We start from the raw sequence: 20,882 nt of genomic DNA on the forward strand, positions 1-20,882 counted from the left end.
TAATGCAGAAAAAGACTCTTAGAGGCTGATTTCATCATAAAGCTTATCCAGTAGAGTGAGTGAGTGTAATACATCCCTGAAGAATTAATTAGTCCAATCATTTGTCCTTCATGCATATATATCTGATATAATATCTGCATCCACTCTGCAATTCCATTAGTGGTCAATAATTTTAGGTTATTTTAAAATGAAGTAATTTAAAATTTACTGACACAGTGTGTTGTTTTTTTTTTGAACTTTGTATTCTTTATTGAACACACTTGAAGACTTGAGATGTTTCAGGTTCCCAAAACTGGAATGCTAATGTAACAGAGTGGACTTTAACGTGGACTGGGGAGGGAAAATATGGTGTTGCACATTGCACGAGTTTTTACAGGCCTTCAGAGAGCCCAACACACAGCTTCAGAACCACCACTCTAAACTTTGGGTCCCCAACAGATCTAAGTGACGATTGGATGGATTTTCTGTACATTTATGGCTCTCACCCATTCGCTAGATCTGATTGAAGACGTTGCAATTCATTATAGCCCCAACACTATTGGTTTTGTTTAGGTAAATAAATAAATTGAACTTTGCAAGGGTTTTGTGTGATCAGCCATTTTCAGTATCCATTTGTTCTCAACATGCTTTTTACTGGAAAAAAGAATTTTCTTTTGAAATCTGACTACATAGATTTTCCATTCATAAGAAAAGCCTCTATTCAGTGTTGAACTCAAATTTTTTCAGTATAACTTCACCATCGTCTTTAGATTCATCAAGGCTCCGTTATAAGACCTTTAAGATCTATTAGGGGCTTTTGTTGGTTTGTCCTTGGTTCTTGTATAATGTGCTACTAATCACATTTATTAGAGTACAACATTTTTGCTGATGTCAACTAAGCTGTCTTACATTTATACCTTATACTTGCTGTAGTTTCTCTATGTTCATGACTCTGGGAAAAATATTTCTGAAGTAGGCGATGTTTTTTCCAGTTTGATGTGCAGATTAAGATTCAAGCAAAGAAAGCCCTTTGGGCATGTCTTAAAGTCATAAATTTGCAATGTTTTCTCTCTGTTCTCTCACATATCGTTTCACAATATTCTTTTGTGTGGACCAAAAACTGCATATGTGCTAGCACAGTATGTGCTATGAACTTTCTTTTATGAACAAATATAATACATTTGCATGAATATTTATAATAAGACAAAATATGGCATTCGTAGATATTATCTTGCTTCATCTTGGAATTGAGAGAATTACTTGATAAGCCAGTGGGTAGAGTAACTGATAAGAGAAATGTAATTGTTTGTTGCTCTTTGAGTCATTTTAGTTATATGCAGTGTACAGATACAGAGTTTCTTCAAGCTACACAAAGTTTTAGAAACCATGGAAAAAGGAGTGAAACACCTAAAGTAAGAAATGCATGAGAAAGGAACTTCTTGCACTGCCCAGTGAGGAGTGTAAAGGGCAGTGTGCCTCTAATACAGACATTGAGCTTAGTGTCAGGGTGACTAATGACCTACAGTGCTCTCAATTATTATTGCTAACACACACACACACACACACACACACACACACACACACACACACACACACACACACACACACACACACACACACACACAAACCCCATGTGATTTACTCGAGTGCATGCTTTGAAGAGGTATGACTCAGTTGCAATCACAGGCAGCTACACCAACATTTCCGTCTCCATCTCAATTTCCCAAGAACCGAAGACTCGTGGTCTAAATGAGGACATCAGCACTCTTGAAAATAGGTTTGTCCACAGAAAAGCCACCCAAGTGCAGCTCAGATTAGCTTTCTGCCCTGCCACAATCAATGTGAAAGTGGGTCTCATTAATTTCTTTGGGCACACCTTTCATCACACCTCAATCTTGCATTATTCAGAGGCTTTTTTTCCATTTTTAGCTTTGCCGTTGCTTTTGAGGCATGGTGATTGTAAGGTTAGTCCTTGACTGTAATAAAAATATAATAAAATCAGAGTCATCATGACCTCTGCAACTATGTTAACAACAGGATTTTTAAATATATTAATATAAATTTATCTTTCTGTACACTTTTACTTTTTTTTAAACATATATATTAAATAAGTATTAATTATTGCCTTTGCCTCTGTACAGCACCACAGTGGATTTTAAATCAAACAATCACGACAAGTTTGAAGTGCAGACTTTTATCTGTAATTCATTCTCCCAGAAGTATTGCATTAAAACTTAAGACCCTGAGTCTATCTCCCACCGGGAACGAGTCCAACTTATTGCCGGCTATTCGGACCAAGTTCTTGCAGTTGTTGTATAAAGATCGAATGGCTCGTAGCCACAGGCCAGACAATCCCATACTATTGAAGCACCTCAGAGAGAACACTCGGAGGGACATGATCGATTGCCTTCTTCAAGTCCACAAGACACATGTAGACTGTTTGGGCAAACTCCCGTGCACCCTCAAGTATCGTCAAGAGGGTAAAGAGTCCGCAACTGGGACAAAAACCTGCATTGTTCCTCCTGTATCTGAGGTTCGACTAAAAGACGGACTCTGCTTTCCAGCACCCGGGCCTTGACTTTCCCAGGAAGGTTGAGGACTGTGATTTATATATATTTTTTTCTTTTCTCCCCACTTTTTTGTTCGGCCTAATGATGGCCTCATCTAGTTGCATCAGCACATCTTTGAACCTCATGTTGTGAATACAAGTTCAATTGTGAAAACTCTAATTAATCTTTCAGGACAAAAGAAATTATTTTTTTCCATTAACTGTGTATTTGTGGGAATGTCTTGTTGGTAGAGCTGGGCGATAGAACGATAACGATATGTATCGCGATATAACTTTTACTCGATAGAGAAATTAAGCTATCGCGATAGACCTCGCCGCTCTTGTCCTCAAAAAAAAATAAAAATAAAAAAGGTCAGCCAATCCAAATTAAGTAGCGCAGAGCCGAACCAATCACAGCCGCAGCGTCACGTCGCGTGACTTGTTATGTACAGCACAAGTGCCAAGCCGCACGTGTGTTTGTTTGGGAAGCAGCCAGCGGGTAATGGAGCCAGCGCGTAATGGAGGAAATGAGTGTGCCGACTAGAAAAATCAACCGAGCGTGACCGAAGAGAAAACAGATGATGGTTCCAATGCCGGAGAGATTGTCGAACGGAAGAGCCATAGAAGTTCCGTAGTGTGAAGGTATTTCAGCTATTTCAAGTCTGACAAAAAACAGAGTAGCGTGCACTGTAAATTGTGCCGAAAGCAAGTCTGGAAATACAATAAACTGGTGCATGCGTCACACTGCGCCACGTTATTGTTTCGGTGAAATGAATTTCTACAATACTGTTACTGTTAATTCTACTCTCTGCAGTGTTTAAATGCTTACATATACACACAGTTACTGTCCGTCCACACTTACGACTCGGTTCTGCTTCTATGCCCCAGCTTTGTTTACTTTTTCCCACCGAGGCTTCTAGACTTCTGATTGGCCAACATTTAGGCACGGTTAGGAATCTAGCGCCACCTGCTGCTTTGGCATGTTCATAGCAGCGTTTTCCTTCATTTCTGCCTTTATGTGTGGACGGGATTATTTTTAAAACGAAAACGGAAAATCTCCGTTTTCAAAAATACCCGTGTACGTGTGGACGTAGCCTCAGTCTTTGACTGGAAGCGCTAATTCGTCATTCGGCTTTTGTCAGACTAAAGTAACTGTTAAAACTGTTTGAAAAGCTCAGCTATACAACAAGGAGAGATTGAGAATTTCCTTTTAGTTCTCAGTTTATTTGATATTGACAAAAGTTAGTCAGTTTTGTCTGTTCTTCTGTAAAACAAACTAAGATTTATTTTTAGAATTAATATTTTGTTTCTAAGTGGAATTGACAATTTAGTCTGTTTCGTTTGTCCTATTTTGAAACTTAAACGCTTTAGCGGCTGCCTTTTGTGTAGTTTGCAATATTTGCCTTTATTTATCTGAAAAAGTCTCATGTTCCTTAAGTACATCTACCCTGTTGAACTTATTATGGGAAATAAATATTTAAATAAAAACAAGCTGCTGATTATTTCACATTTTACTTGTGAGCAACGGCACATTTAAATCTTACAAATATAGTTATTTGGCTTATATCGTGATATATATCGTTATCGCCTGAAATGAAAAAAACATATCGTGATATGAAAAAATCTCATATCGCCCAGCTCTACTTGTTGGGTAGCTTTCTCCTCACAAATCAGCCTTACGCTTCTTATATCTTTTCTACACATAATTGCATGCAGCGTGAACTCAAAAGAAAGGATCAATTTTGCATAACACTGAGTAATTTAAGACTGAGCGTCACTCAGTTTATGTGAAATTTATCACAGCAAGTGATATAAAAGCAAATCTTAATTACAAATATTTGACGAAGTCAAATTGGCTGGAGCTAGGCTGGCAGCTTTATTTCACTGCTGCCAGACTCTAAGCTCTGGAGCTTAGAGTCCAGCCTCCAGTCTGGACGGCCCGCAGACAGCCTGCCTGCAGAATCAGCCTGCAGCCCCAGGAGAGCCTTCCATCCTGCTGCGTCTGCTCTTCTCCCTCCTCATAAACATCCATCCTGCCTGGTCGACCTGTCAAACCCTGCATCTCCCACCCCTTGCCTCCCTCCGTTATCCCCCCCCCACATACACACACACACACATACTCCCCTTCTCTCCCCTCTCTCTTCCTCTGCTCCACTGGGCTTGTGAAGGTGAGCCAGTCCCCGGTGGCACTACTGTACAGATTGCAATGTTTCCTCTTCAAATGGAGGTAGCTCTCTTGTGAAAACCCATGTGAAGAGGGACCGGGCTGTTTATTTTTGTCTTTTACTGCACACTTATCTCTGGGCGTCCTTGTTAATTAGTCTCTATCTCAGTCTTTGGTCAGCTGCTTTTGTCATTACAAGGACAGGATGAGGTTGTTCTGTGTGTTGCTTCAAAGTGAGGCTGATGAAAAGCACGCATCCCTGAGGTTTTAGGCCAGTTTGCTGCCACCCAATCACTTGTCCTTAAAAGCTTCTTTATGAGCAGGACGTGTGGGGGAACAATAAAAGCAGTAGGAGGAATGCTTAAGAATAGATCTGAAGTGACTCAACCTCTAATGGATGTGCCTAATCATTTTTGATAGTGTCCATCTGTGGTTCTGTAATTGATGTCTTAGGGCAGGTGCTTTCCTGGTACACTTCTTTGTCTGACATCTATAGAGCTGAAGTTTCTTCACCTCACTTCCCGATTAATCTCTGTTCTTTTAAGTTGCTCTGGATTTATTGTGTGTGTGTGTCTGTCTATGTATCATCTTTTATCATTTTTTTCTCAAAAGCTGCAATGTAATAAAGGATTAGGCAGGTCTCTAAAAATATACTCGCTAAAGAAATTGTAACACGTAAGTTATGTAACGAATAAAACACAGATCTCTAGGGCACTGGACTAAAATTCTTTTGTGGTGTTTAGAGGACTTCTGTGCCTAAAGTTCATGTCATGCATTATGACTGTTGATGAAATATTGTTTGTTTTCGTGTAATCTTTCAAAAGATGTTCACATTTCTACAACTCAGTGAAGTAACAAATGTTTATTTAATCTTAAATATGGAAAAAAGTGAGCCTGTTCTCAGATTTCGATTTGAACACTACCCTGTACATTTACTCATGTGCACATGAATGCCTTGGTGAGAACAGGCTGTTATTTGGCCATCCTGTTGCTGCAGGTGAACTGATTGCGCTTCCCCTATGTGTCGGTGCAGGTTTTTGGAGATTATTATCACTTCAGGCATCACGCCGTGGAGAAGAGAGCTTTGTCTGGCCACAAGAGGATGCACATCAGACTGCAAAAAGAACCACAGGTAAGACTGTTGTCAGCACTCGCACAGCTTATTGTAGCACTTCATGTTGGCAACAAAAGGCCAAAAGACAGATTGGATTGCACATAGAGAGTGGGTATATCACGAGAGAAAAGGGATGTCAGAATCGGTGACAGCTTGTCAAAGTCTTTGCACCGGTCCCTTCCATCTGTCCCCTGACCCAATCCAAAGTAGCTGTAAATATGCAAAACCACCCAGCACAACAGCTGGGAGAGTCTGTTATTAGCTGAGCATTTTCAGTAGTTTTTTTTTTTCTTTTCTAATAAATATTTTCATTTACATTTTCTAAAACGTAAATGCCATTTTTATATATTTAAAAATCGCATTTGTGGGGCATCTACTAATCTGAAGGCTGGTGTGTCGATCCCTGGCTGCTCCAGTCTGCATGGCAAAGTATTCTTGGGCAAGATACTGAACCGATGCATCCATTGGCGTGTGAATGTAGCTGAATGCTAGATGGAAAACACTTGAGCATAGTAAAGGTGCTTATGTGAATGGGTGTGAATAGTGAAGTAGGCATCTTTTTTCTAAAGTGCTTTGAGTGCTCGAGCACAAAAGCGTTATATAAAAGTCATTTACCATATATAGATGTGATATTTACCCGATATCAACCACCATTTTAGAATTGGTTCACAAAATCAAACTTTCTGTGGACCACATATAAAAACCAAAGTGCCAAAATTGGGAGATTTTTTTCTTCTCCTTTTCACGGATTATGGAATAAGCAGCATCATATCACCAGACCACTGTGTATTTGTACTGTTCCTGAACAATAAAACAGCATCTACTAACCAGTAAAAAAACCTAAATGCGCTTTTGCTTTTTCCCTGATAATAATGTTTATGTTCTGGCTAGAAACAAAATTGTCGGTTGATGTTAGAAAACACTGATTCACATTATAAACCTTATATCACGCTCTTTATTATAGCAGAATTTGCATCTGCAGCCAACAGATCAAAGCACATCAGTTACAGAGAAAATAATACTTGCAAAAATGTGAAATGCTTTTCTTTAAGCATGAAATGCTAATTAGATATGACATTTAGAGATCATTACAGCACTGCCTTCTGAAGGCAAAGAGATATTTACTAATGCTGCAAGCATTTTAAAAAAATCAGATTTGGGTTAAACTATTAAGTAATACACAGGAGATTTTTTTTTTAACCTGTCTTGGCAGGAAAAGGAAAAAGGGAGAGAAAATAGGAGAAACAATACAAATAAAGCAACAGAGCATGAGTAGAAAAACACACTGGGTCACCAAATAATGTACCTGTAAGAAAACACATACAAAAAACAAACAGCACTTAGAGGGGAAATGCAGACCTACGGGAGATTTTTAAGCAAACACAGCAGATATAGTCTTATTTAGTTTGTGTGGAGGAAAGAACTGAGTGTTAAAGTGCTGATATTCTACAGTTTATTCTAAAAATGTAGAAAAGATAAATGTGCAGTTACCATTATCAAGTGGACATAAGTAGATGACTGTCACCTAAAGAGGTGAAACCATATTAGATCATAACACTTCTTTTATTAAACATCTCCTTTTAAATCTATTTGTGTATGTATATGTGTGAAATAGGAATTATTTAAATTAACCTTTTCAGCTTTTGTATATTAAAATAAACCCTGGATGAAGGTTTGCAGTAAGCTGGTGTGAAGTCTGTAGTATAGTAGTGTGAATTGTGTGGCAAAACCTGTTTGAATAAAACCCCATCTGTATACATGGGAATTTATAGTAAAACTATGGCTAAATCTGCCATATATAATGTCATTTGACTTCTCTACAATAAAAATATTTCTCAGAATGTTTAGTAGCTTCTAAAAAATCAAGTACCTCACATTTCAGGGACCAACAGAAGTACTGCATCTGTGCAAATGTCTGCTTAGCCATTTGTTGCTGCAGTGTTTACACTGGAAACAAGGGAGGCAGCTGAGGTAATTGCTGCTCTAAAAGCATCTTCAGAGCTGCCAGACTGGTGCTAAAAAGTAGGCAGTTACCCAGTGAGAACATCTATAGCAAGGTAGTTTTGCCAAGTGCAACCCAAGGACTAATCTGTAGCTTTCCTGAGTCCAAGTCATTCCAGCCGAGGAAAGGACTGATGTGCTCTGACAAGCTCTGAGGCCCCAAGACATCATTAGTGGAATATGGTGACGTGCACTGAGGCCAGTGGTATCAGGGGTTGGGGTAAGTGGATGACAACAAGTCTCTGAGAGCATCCAGGGAATCTGGTTGCTGAGCAGATATCGGTACTGTGGCTCTCAAATTCATAAAACATAGTTTTCAAATCTAAAAAAAAAAACCCCACACACAATTAAGTAAATTTAGCACAGGCAGTGGCAGAAACAAGGGTTTTATTAATCAGAATCAGAATTATTGTTACTGAGGAAGATTTAATGATGTGTAATATTGGATTTTGGGTGCAGAAGGGACCGAGCAACATTAAAACCCAAGTGAGAATCTGTCAATAGAAAGTTGATATGTTCCTAATAAGTGGCTTGAAAGTATTAAAATAAAACAATGAGATGGACACTGAGGTGTATTATGTGCTCTGTGGGCTTTTTGCTGATACCAAATGAGAGAAAAACCAATCTGCACTTTAAAACTGCTGCCTTGACGTCAAAGCCTAAGAATTACAGCCTTGCCTATTATAAAGACATTTTTGACAAAGGAGATTCCATCTCGAGTTCATCTTAGTTGGAATGTCAGTAGTTCAAGTTAACGCAGCACTTGAACCTAGCTATTAAGGGCAGCAGATTTCTGGCTCAGGCACAACAACTTGTCCCTAGGTTGCCCAACCACCCACACAACCAGAGCAAACCTCAGGCAAAGCATGACCACTGCCAAAAACATGCCACAGAAGCATAAGTGAGTGGGTTTGTTTTTGTGTTTTTATTTAAGTGCATTTGTGTAATCATATGGTTCTGTAAGACCATCTGATCTCTGGAAAAAATAAAGAACAGTAAAGGTTTTGCTTTACCTTTTTTTTTTTTTTCAAATAAATAAATAAATAAAAAGACAATGGTTGGATTTGGATTAGTCATTGCTGAGCTTTGAGCTCGTTACAGTGTTTCCTCTCTGTAATCCAGCAGCTGTAACTCACATTACCTCCATTGTCTCTTTTCCTCAGCTCTGTGGAGCTAACGTGCTTATCACCATGCCTTTTGAATAATCACGCAGTGGCATGATGACACTGGCAGCTGCATAAGCTTACACCATAATGCTTGCGAGAGTTGTTTGTCATCTCCTCTCCACACCCCGTATCATCTTTATGAGGGAAAGAATTGATTTGTTTGGGGCGGCTACTGTTGGGTTTCTTATGAACAGTAGTGTAAGGCAGCGTGCACAGTGTCCTGGCTGGAATTTAAACTACATCTGTTTCTCGTACAGTTTTACTAGAAAGTTTCACTCTGGCTGTAAAAGTATGCTGGACTTTTAGTTGCTATATGAGGCCATATTGGATGAGGCTGACAAAATTCTGCATTTATTATTGTCAACAAATCCCGTTAGGAGACCAAAACCAATAATACATTAGTCTGCCTCTCAGTAGTGAACTCATGACTTACCAAGCTTGGCATTCAGCCCCAAGCCCACTGGTTGCTACTGACGTAAATGTTTAAGTATGAGTCACAAGAGGAACAAGAGGGTGGGGAAAAAATGCATTTGTCGGGGCCATGACTGATTATTTTCAAGACAGTGCGATTCCTCCTCCTTATATTGTTTCATTTTAATCTTTTTCAAAGGCTTGAAAAAACTAAAGTGATCCAATAATTCACAAGAAAAAAATCAAACGAGATGAAGAATATCTGTTTTCTGTTCATCATGTCGTGAATATTCCTCGATATTATCTTCCAGACCCTTGAAGAAGCCATCATTGATTTACAGCACCAGCGCAATATGTGTGTAATCACCTCAAAATAAACCATGCTCGTCGTAATGTCTGGCTCACTGATCTTTTTATTGTTGAGACAACACTAAAGCTGCAGAAGGGAATATGCTTTCAGTGTCTGAAGCCTTGGATATACAGACAGTGCTTGTTAATGCAGGGTTTTTCGTGACTCAGAGTGGCCTTTCGGGGCGGACCATTCACATAAGTACATTGGTTTATGCAGGGCATAGACCATAAAGGCAGTGCGTATGTGCCATCTTATCTTATTATGAATGTTATTTCAGATTCTTATTTTATTAATTTTTCTTTATTAAAAGGATCATAAAGTCCCATTTTCAAAAAGGAAAGAAATTCAGTTAAATCTTTAAATAAAAAAATTCAATTTCTTCTTGGATCTGGATAAAATCTCTTTAGAGCAGAAATTGTAGAAGAGCTGGTTGAGAAAATGTTGTAATAATTATTACAAAATCCTCCAATGACAATGATAAATTTAAATTTGATTCATATATATCTATATAGAGCCAATTCACAACAGTCATCTCTGTGTACTTTACATTGTAGGGTCAAGACCTTATAGTACTCTACCCGTGAGAAAAGGTATTACTTGTAGTAATTTATGATAACTGCATGAGAGGCTGCCTTCATGTGTGCAGGCTGCATTACCAGAGGCATGTAGGAAATGTAAAAATGGGCAGCTGTAATGCAGTGTAATATAGTGCATTAAGGAATAAAGGAAGACAGATGCCTTATCCACCGTTACTACTCAGAAATTGGCCAGTGGTGTACCATTCCCGCTCCAGTGACATATGCCGTTTCTTCTGGATGGTTTGTTCATTGTATTCCATCATCACAGTCCAATTCCCAGCAGCAGGTGCTGATCTTCATACTTGTAGACTACCTTTACATGGTAATCAGACTCTCACATCAGCGTGCAAACCTGAGATCAGCTTTGCAGGCTTACAAGTGCTGCTGTAAATAGATGAATGTATATTTAATATCTGTCTTTATTGAAAAGTTAAGGTAAACAAGTGTACTTTCAATAAAATCATTCTTTAAAAGACGTGTTGTCTGTTTTTCTCTTGTTGCTTTTGACACTTTTTATTGTGAAATAATTCCATATCAAGAAATAATATTGGAGCTTGTGCAGCATGGCTAGTCTGTAAAATCAATTACGGAGCATCAAAGGCTATTGACTAAATAGTTTGTGAAATATATGGATCTCAATGATGCATGAGATACCCAAAATTTGTTACAGTTTTTTTTCTTTTTTCTTTTTTTCTTTGCATGCTCTGTCTCCAAGCAACCCCTCCTGCAGTCTGATTGACACGATAGTTTCCTACAATAACAAATTTTTAGTTATTTCAGTCCTGAGCTCAATATGACATTTTCAATTTAGCTTCAAATTAAAAGGCCCCCTGTGAGATTTCCTGCTAAACAAACTAGGAATGTTTACATTCACTGCTAAACTTTCCAAAGCATACTGCAGACAGAATAATACCCTCCTTATTAACCGTCTCGTTGATATGTTTTTCATGAATATAATCATGGTGTTTTCAGCTATAAGTCCCAGCCTTAGTAGTTAGTGGCATCAATTTATTGGTGATTGTCATTTGATTAGATGTATTCATACAAATAGCAATGGAAAAAGTCCCTAAACGTATCTTTTTCTTTCCTTCTTTCTCTTTAAAGTGAGCCACAGAGCTATAGATCAAAGGACAGTGTGTCTTTTTTCACTGCTCTCTCTCTTTCTGCTTTGCCAACAACTCCAGCATTCTTAGTCATCAGACCTGAAAACCCTCAGGACACACTGAGAGAGATGGAACAAATGTTTATTGCTCAAGCAGATTACAGTGCTAGCCCTTGTGGAGACCTCCTCCTTGTTTCTTGATTATTTCTTTGTGCAGGTGGTTGTATTTGTCTAGTCTTTGTCCTTGCCCAACACTTGAAGTATATTTTTTAATTTCCAAAGATCACTTAATCTCCAGAAATAAACTGATTCCACCTTTTTTTTTTTTTTTTTGTAGTTATTAAGCGGAGGTCGTCTTGCTGAAATGTTGCTCAATTTGCAAAAGAGATTGCATTAATTATGTTTGAAGTCAGCTTTAGCTATAAATGAAATGCTGTTTATCCTGTAGTCGATGGCTGTATGCAGATTATCATGGGTGGTAATTTTGCTCCGTTAATAATGTGGCGGGCAGTGGGCAGCAGTGCGGTGAGGTCAGACATGTGCAGTTATAAATGTAATGAAATGAGATAAATGTTAATTAGTCTAGGATCATTTCAATGAGGTTAATAAGGCAAAGTTTTCAGCTGGGTTTGGAGCTTACACCCTCAGCAGCTGTACTCAACACATTTTCTTTCAGACCCCGTGCTTTACAGAAGCATATAATCATGAAGTCGAGCAAGTAGAGAAGCCTCACCATTAGAAACAACACCAACAGCAGCAAAGCGATTGCAAAATGCTAAAAAAAAATCCACTGAAAAGACCTAAAATAGTTAAATAGCAAGTTGTACTTTGACAGTCTGCATTGTAAAGGAAATTCAAAAGTTTAGTCACGCTTCACTTGAGTGTTCTCCATGCAGATAGAGCAAGTTTGGGCTTTTTCACCTTCAACAAAAAAATCAGCAAAGGATGCATTTATCATTGACAATAATAATAATGCAGAACAGCATTTGCTCTAAGTGCTGTAGAAAATAAACCTCTGCTGTAAGCTCACTCAATCGACTGTCTGCAGATTCCCTCTGCTATAGTATAATTTCAGCCCAAGTCAGTATTTGAATTGTATTTTCAGTATTTTTGTCCTTATTTTAAGAAAGTTAACTTTTGTGTAGTTACACAAGTATAGCAAAAAACAAAAAGCAATGCCCCAGTGCATTATTTGTGTGTTTTCTGTATAGATGACAAGTTGACAGGTGACCATGAGGTAAAGCTGCTCTGCATAAAAATAAACAAAACCCCGTATAATTATGGGGTTATGCTTGTTGGAGGTGGGTGGGCTGTTTGGGTTTTGTTTTAGGGTTTTTAATTAAATGGATAGACTCAAAAAATAATAAAAAATGAGAAACGTATCTTCTAAAGCTTTTCAGATAGTGAAATTGAATTTTTATGGCGGATCCAAAGTAATGGAACACACCACAATAATCAATTTAACCTTGTTTTAATAGTTGTTTTTAATATTTGTCAATCATAATAGAAGTTAAAATGTGATTATTTGCACACCCCTACAACAAGGCATTCCTTGTTAAGCATATGAATGCTGTCCTTTTATTATTTTTTGTCACGGCTTGAATATAAATTGCTGACCTAAATGGGTCTATTTAAACTAGGTCTCTTTTAGCATTCTTACTACTGTCTCATGTACTCAGAGTGTTCAGAATATATGGGTATTAGCATGAAAACCCAAATGTTGAATGGCATTAACTGATTTGCTGTGTGACCTGTTAACATTGTGTGTTGCATTGTTTTTTGCAACTTCTGAAGCAAAACTACCATATGAAATTTACTATGTGTGATATTAGCAAGACTTGTTACCCTTACTTACTGAGCCTGAGCATTTCCCAGCAGCCCTCCCAACTTCAAAGGCCCCTGCTCAGGCACACTGTACAGTAGCCACCTTCCCTGTGCATCTGAGCAATGAACTAAATTAGATTTTCTTCACATCTCTGCTTCTCTTTCTAGTTATTACTTTTTGAACACAGCTGGGACCGTGTTTTCCTACATCCCCAGTCTGTGGGACACAGCAACAATTTCTCAAATTAGAACATTAATAATGACACAATATCATGAGGATTCCTGAGTAAACTGTGCTTTTTCTTTTTGCGTGTGGGTTTGCTTGTTTGCTTTGTGTGGGCATGCTGTTTGTGTGTGTGCGTGTGTGCACGCGTGTGTGTGCCTTGACAATCCAGGTCCTGTGGACAGAGCAGCAAGTGGTGAAAAAGAGGAAGAAGAGGGATGTGTATGAAGACCTAACGGATCCTGATTTCCCTAAGCAGTGGTACCTGGTGTGTAGACTTCCTACCATCTATCTCATTAGTTTGACATTATTACTAAAATGTTAAAATTGGGAAATGGAATAATTAAAATGCTTATGAAATACCATACATAATGAGATTTTCAGTAGCATGGTTCTAGTTTTCTAAAAGAGATATCTCTATGCTTCACCAACAAATAAAGTGGGTGTACAGTCAGCTGACTATATAGTGGCTGCTTCTCATATGCATTTGAAATCCCACTTTACATTTTCAAGCCCTCTCTGTATTCAATCATTTCAGTAGCAGCCTGTAGGAATGCCTGTTTTCAAGCTATATTCTTTGTTGAAGTGGAAGATTTATATTCAAATACAGCTGGTCTGGTAATCATAAGATGTGTTGCTCCGTTATGGGCTATTCTTTACCTGGCCTGTTTTAACCTCCTGCAACTTTTTTTTTCTCAGTCAAATATATAATGTAGTGCCTTCCACGACGTTGAGTTGAATGTGCAATTACATGTCAGGATAGATCACCTGTGAAGCATCGATAGCATATAATGTTGCCTCCATGTCTGTTTCATTATTCGCAGTTTTTCTCAGAGATGCCTCAATTCACCTTAATCCCCCCCCCCCCCCTTTTTTTTTTTTAACTACATAAAACCTCTGTCAGTTCAGCAGATTAATGACAACATTGACTATCCCAGACATAAATCACCAGTGAATAGAAGTTGTGGAACTACCTCTGCCATTCAGCATTAGACTTCTAATCGTCTCAGGCCTTAAACCCTTTTTTTCCTATTTCAACTACATTGCAAAGCTCTGGCTTAAACAAACAAATAAACAAAGCTGGTTTAGCTGAACGCACAAACCACCAGTGCTGCAGTTCTGTTTTGGTCACATAATAAATTTATGGGATTTAGAATTCTTTTATAAAAGGTTTATTTAGCACAGTCACTTTAGGGCAAACTTAAGTGATGTATTGAGTTGTGTCTGCCTGAATTTAATAATGTGTATTTAATGTATTCATAAGTTTCAGCTATGTGCACTTCAATGTGAAGTCAAAGGGAAACTGGAAAAAGAAAAGGAGGCAGAGGAGATTATCTTAATGTCTTTCTGTTCCCGTATATCTGTGTTTATTTGTAACCATCTCTGTCAGCTCTCGCACTCACCTCTCCTTATTCTTCAAGCTGTACAGATTTTCACTTATTCCTCCAAATCACGCTTTACCGCTGCCTTTTGTCTGCCTCCCTCCCTCTCCTCTCGAATGCTGCCGAATGTTATTTCTTCAGTACGAGAGGCAAATGCTCTCTCCCCAAGATGCCTGACCTGCAACAGGTTGTCTTTCTTTTTCACTGACAGCAAAACAACAGTAGGATGTTCACAATGGGCAACTCATCCTGAGGAGGCAGACATACCGGGGTGATGCATTAAAATGGGAGTTTAAAATGTTCATGAAGCACCTCTGATCTCCCCTCGTATCTTCTTGGTGTCAGGTGTATCAAGCGATGCTGTTTTTAATAACATGCAGCAGAGAAGGTCTTCGCAGAAGATGTAGGACCTTCTTTCACTGACAGACCTTTTCTGTCATTTTGTCTCGGAAAAGTCAGTCATGGCAGATTGACAGCTGAACAAAAGCCTTTGTCTCTTCCAGTCCAACCCAACACATCAAGATCTGAATACAAAAGCAGCCTGGGCTCAGGGCTACACAGGAAGAGGTGTAGTGGTCACTATCCTGGATGATGGCATTGAGAAGGACCATCCCGACCTCATAAGCAATTACGTAAGTCATAAATTTCAAATAGCAGAGATGGAGCCGGACATGTTCTTGTCCCAAACTTCTCAACACACGATGCATTTTGAAACCAATTAACAAAATGTCTATTTTAACTGGTGATGATAAAAGGGCAACTTTTTGATATGTATTTTAATTTTCATGCTATTCAGTAAGAATTATAGCCACTAAAATTTCGTACTTCCTTTGTTTTATTAGCTGTATCAAAATCATCCAAAACCCTTGTGCACACAAAAGGTCCGACCGACAGCTTTTCAGGGTTTTTTTTTTAAACATTTAGTCACAGAGGAAAAAACAATTAAGCGAGCTCTTTAAAAGAAATGTAAAATCACTCGATTGGTGTCATAACCTTTTCTTATTTCTCTTTTAGGACCCTGAGGCCAGCTATGACGTAAATGATGGAGATACTGACCCTCAACCAAGATATACACAACGAAATGAGAACAGGTAATGTGCTAGCAAACTTGAAATATACATTTTTATTTAGTGATTAAATAATTTGGAATAGACTGTCCACCTCTTGTTTTATTAGTTATATTTTGCTCCCTGAAAGCTGTAGTTATCAGGGACTGGTGAGAAAGAAAGTGGATTCCGCTTTGGGTCCAGTGCTTTTGGCTCAGGCATTTGCATTCAGAAACCAATTATTTAAGTGTGGAAGTATGGGTGCAGTCATTCTGAAATCTCTTGAAAGACTGTTCCCCTTTTTTCTTGCTTCAGCACACAACTCAAGTTGCTGTAGCATCAATCCAGCCCATAACGCTCCACCACCAAAATAGCACTTATTTGTTGCCAATACAGCTCTTGTTTACTTGCCCCCCATTAACTCATGCTCTTCCCAAATACAAATACAGACCATTTTTTCCCTTCCAGTCTTTGGTGATCACTTGAAAACATGTTTGTCCCAATTTATTGATGGAACACTAAAGCGTCAGCAAGAATGAATCCTTATCGCTCATCCCCTCCTCTCTCCCCATTTCTCAAAACGCCATGGTCCTCTGCTTTTGTCCAATCCCCCCTGGAGCAGATGAGAAGCTGCATCCCGCCTCTGAAATGCACAGCAGGATTTGTCTCAAATCTCTCTCTTTTCGTGCCACTAAGTCTTTTTGTGGTTGTATGGTTGTTTTTCTTTGTTAGTTTTGTTTCAAAGGATAGTATTTCCAGTTACAGTTGGTCAGAATGAAAGGCCCAATGGGCTTAATGTTTTTTTAGTTGTTGTTATTGTTTTTAAAAGAAATTATTAAAAGCTGTTAAAATAAATCTGCTTCTTTACAGTTGCTTTTTGGTGCTTTGACGTTTGTCACTTTAAGCAGCTTCTGTTGTTCGTCTAGTTTTGCTTGTTTTTTTTCTGTTATCATCCAAAATATGATCTGTTCATCTGCAATATTTATTCATCTTGAAAGAGACTGGCATCTGCAATTTTTGCACAGACGCCTGTTTCTTGTCCTTGCCGACAGCTTGAGCAGCCATGCAGAGCGAATCCAGCCTTTCCTGTCAGTGTATCGTAGATCCCACTCTGTCGTGCTGATCGAACAAAGCACTACTGGAGGGGATTGCTCTCTGACTCTGGTTTACTACAGCTCCCAAACTGCACCATGCTTATACTTTCCAAACATAATAAAAACATGAAATGCATGGGTTTGCACTTACACACGTTCTACTGCTGCTGTCGGTAGAGCTGCTAGAGTAATTATCTTACATTGGATCAATTTCTGAGCATAAAATGAATAGCAAGGGTGTGTCTTTGTGTCTACAGTGTGGAGCTTTGGTGTTTGGAGTGACCTGTGGACAAATTATATCCAATGAGTTATGCAAATCTCCACAAAGCAATGCAGGCTGACAGTGAGTAATGCTCACAACCCCCTCACAAGGAGATTATATGAATATATTCATAGGACAACAAAAAGCAGAGGAGACTCGGAGGAAGGCATTTTTCCACAGTCATGGAGGCCAGTTCATTTGTACTGATGACACGCAAGGCTGATTTTTCAATTCTCATCTCAGGCGTTTTTCTATTGAGATGCTCTGTCTTGACTTGGCAGTTATTCTTGGAGGGGAGTGCATGTTTAGTTGAAGGCCAGTAATTCATTTGTGCTTCATCAATAAAATATTTGTGTTCATCATTATCAGAATCGGGGTATTAATTCTGATAACGGCATGGATATTTATCAGTCCAGCTGTGAATAAGGAGAGTTTTAATGAAAATTTATCGCAGCACGGTTTTAATACATTTTGTATTTGTGAAAGATTCTAATGAAATTCCAGCTGGGCCCATAATGATACACGGTAACACTGGTTACACAAATGTTAGGACAGTCTAGAAAATGTAATTTAAATCAATTGTGTAAAGGCTGAGCAAGGTTAATGTATATGCCATTTTTACATTTGATGTGACTGACATTAAAAAAAGAGACGACTACTGAAAACGTTATGCACTGCAAAACATAAAACATTTTGTGAAACATAATTCACAATAATATGATTGAAGTCCATCTCGACCACTTGATAACAATGTCCTACATGGACATCATCCTTCAGCCTAATCAGGTTTTATGTATGTGGCTAGAGATCGGCCACATACATAATATGTCAAAGGTGGAGGAGAAGAGAACTCGTAGGCATTCGCCTACTGTGGAGGCAAATTTTAATTCATGTCTGCACCTTCAGATTCAAGGTGATACCTATGTTTCATCATCTGCGCAGAGGTCCCCTCCACCAAAGAAGTGAAAACAAGAAGGAAAGAGACAACGTGACCAGCATCTATAGAAAACATCATCCCAATCCTCTTCACCTCAGTCCTCGACTCCTGAACCAAAGTCAGGACTGTACCACATGAAAATCTGCATAAAAATGTTTATTTATTCCCAATATTGTCACAATTACTTATTGTCAGCAGATCAGACACGTGACCCCCTCCTGTCTCCCGACAGCTGACACTGAGCCAGTTAAACAGCATTATGCAAGCTAATGTTGAACTCAAGTGTCAACTCAATGTGCACATTCTCTCTGATAAACAGTTTGATTACATTTTCACATCGTATGAGAGTTTATTTGCCAAGTGTCCAAGTCAACCAATGTTAGATCCACTTTACTAACAGCAGCTAACATCAGCAAAAACAGCAGTGGTTAGCTACAGAAAAGTTCAGGTTATCCCCAACAACTCACCTATTGTTCTCATCGGGTGGAAGTGAGTTTCACCAACTTGACGACTCCTTTCACAAAGTTTTACAGCTTCCTCCGGGGTAAACAGATGTGGACACATATGGACAGATGAGATAAAGAGAAGACTGGCCGACTACATTTACTTTTTGTCCTACAGCAGCCACTGTAACTAGAATTGTGCACTCATGTAAGAAAAAAAAGAGCTCAGTTAACTGCAGTCTGTAATCTACTGACCTCTAGTGGTGAAATTTTACACACTGTAACTTCAGGTATTTCTCAACCTAGAACGTTTTAAGCAATTTCCATTTTAGGAGTTGGGATTGTTACGATTTTATTGACACCAGTGTCACTATTGATTCTGCTGATCCATCTGGTTCTTTATCAATTTTCGATATTGATTTTTAGCTCTGCTTTATGTGAGGGAACACATGCAGCTACGTAAGTTTTTAGCTTTATTATCTAGACAGAACACTAATGCTAGCTGTAGCATCAGCCTCTCGGTAAACATCTTGAATGAAGAAAATTAGAGAATATTCGTAGGCTTTCTTTGCTAAAGAAAAATGCACAAAGTATAACACTAATGTTATCATATTGCAGGATATTCAGTGTCATTTACAGATGAGCTGCTTGATTGGACAGCAGCAGTAGCACTATTAAAACATCAAATAACTGACACTCATATTTTGTAGATGAGCATTTCAGCCTCTTGCTGGTGTTGTCACTCAAACGTGCAATAATTATTTTGCAAACATTATAATTAGTGTTACCTTGGTTCTTTTGTAAAACGAAGCTACTTCTTTTTCTGTGCTGTAATATTGTTTGTTTGTTTTTTGCCAGAATTGAGATATATGCGTTTTAAAAACATTCATATTTTGAGTGAGTAACTATATTGCAATCAGATTAGCCTGATTTTATGTATTTCCCCCACCTCTAAATTCTTGACAAGGTAAAAATTAAGGATAATTCAGTAGATCACTCTCTTGGCAAGCTCTCGCTAAATGCAGCCACATTCATATCATTCTATTATTCACACGTCGAAACTACACACTACCGTGCAGATTTTCAACGTTTTAATTTTGTGGTGATTCATTATTCTCTTTCGTTTTGTTTATAACAGCTTATATTCGTTTTTTTCCAACAAAAAACAAATAAAGACAAATGAAGAGAAAGGTTTGAGTTTCCCAAGGCACATACAGTATGCATAACCAGGCAATTCAGCTCACCTGGTTACTGCCCCCTCTTCTTCAAATGTATTCAGCCACCCACATACAATATACTCTGCTTCTCTAACTTCCCTGTGGAGAGCTGTTATCTCCTATAGAGAACCTTTCACAGGGCTTCATTAACTGAGATCCATATGCCTGCATGGGAGAGTGTGTAGTGACAGTCTTTATCAGAAAATGACTGGCATGCTAAACAGCCTCATGTCCTTGATTACAAATCAACCCATCATCCTCTGAATACTGAATGGTTAAACTCAAGGCTAAAGGTTTAGTGGCTAATCTGGATGATGGCAATGAGAAAGACCAAGAAAAGTGTTTACATGCTTCTCTTGCCCCAATAAATTGCTCTGTCCTTGGTGGAACGTGGCTATTTGTTTCTCTGATCATGAAAGCACTTCTTCAGCAAAACGACACAGACTAGAGGAATGTAATTGTACCCGTTCTGCACAAGCCTCGCATTTTAATTTTAATTTCATTAAATTATTAATTTGTTCTGACATTACTGGGGGCTGGGCAGACACCCCCTGCATCAGATGGCTGCGGGATGCGTTACATTTTTTAAGAGGTAAAGTAGTATGTAACTTTTATTGGGGCTCTTTTTTCCTGCTCCTTCAGTTTCCTACTTGATTGCTTGCAGATAACACATTAAAGAGAGTGTATATTCTTACACATATTCTCTTTAAAGGTTTTTTGATTATGCATGCACTCACCAGCCACTTCATTAGGCATACCTGTTTAGCTATTTACTCAAATATCTAGTCAGCAACCCGGTACATATGGTCAAGACAACATGCTGAAGTTCAAATGGAGCATCAGAGTGGCGAATAGGGGTGATTTGGGTGACTTAGAATAAGATATGGTTGTTCATGCCAGATGTGCTTGTCCTAGTATTTCAGAAACACTGAGGTATAAAGAGAACGATCTGTAAAAGAGGAAATATTCAGTGAGCGGCATTTCTCTGGGTAAAACTGCTTTGTTGATGCCAGAGTTCATGGTAGAATGGGCAGACTGC

At 38.6% G+C, this 20,882-nt stretch overlaps 1 protein-coding gene across 2 annotated transcripts in view; it reads left to right on the top strand.

The window, feature by feature from the left end:
* furinb (furin (paired basic amino acid cleaving enzyme) b) overlaps window positions 1-20,882 on the top strand; it is a 96,458-nt gene that overhangs the window by 38,934 nt on the left and 36,642 nt on the right. For both annotated transcript variants that reach the window (XM_004563421.5, XM_004563422.3), the window contains exons 3-6: window positions 5,725-5,823; window positions 13,635-13,730; window positions 15,348-15,476; window positions 15,859-15,935. In XM_004563421.5, the coding sequence (XP_004563478.1) occupies window positions 5,725-5,823; window positions 13,635-13,730; window positions 15,348-15,476; window positions 15,859-15,935 (401 nt within the window). The remainder of the gene's footprint in view (window positions 1-5,724; window positions 5,824-13,634; window positions 13,731-15,347; window positions 15,477-15,858; window positions 15,936-20,882) is intronic.

Source organism: Maylandia zebra, linkage group LG7 (assembly GCF_041146795.1).
Source record: "Maylandia zebra isolate NMK-2024a linkage group LG7, Mzebra_GT3a, whole genome shotgun sequence".
Taxonomy (NCBI): domain Eukaryota; kingdom Metazoa; phylum Chordata; class Actinopteri; order Cichliformes; family Cichlidae; genus Maylandia; species Maylandia zebra.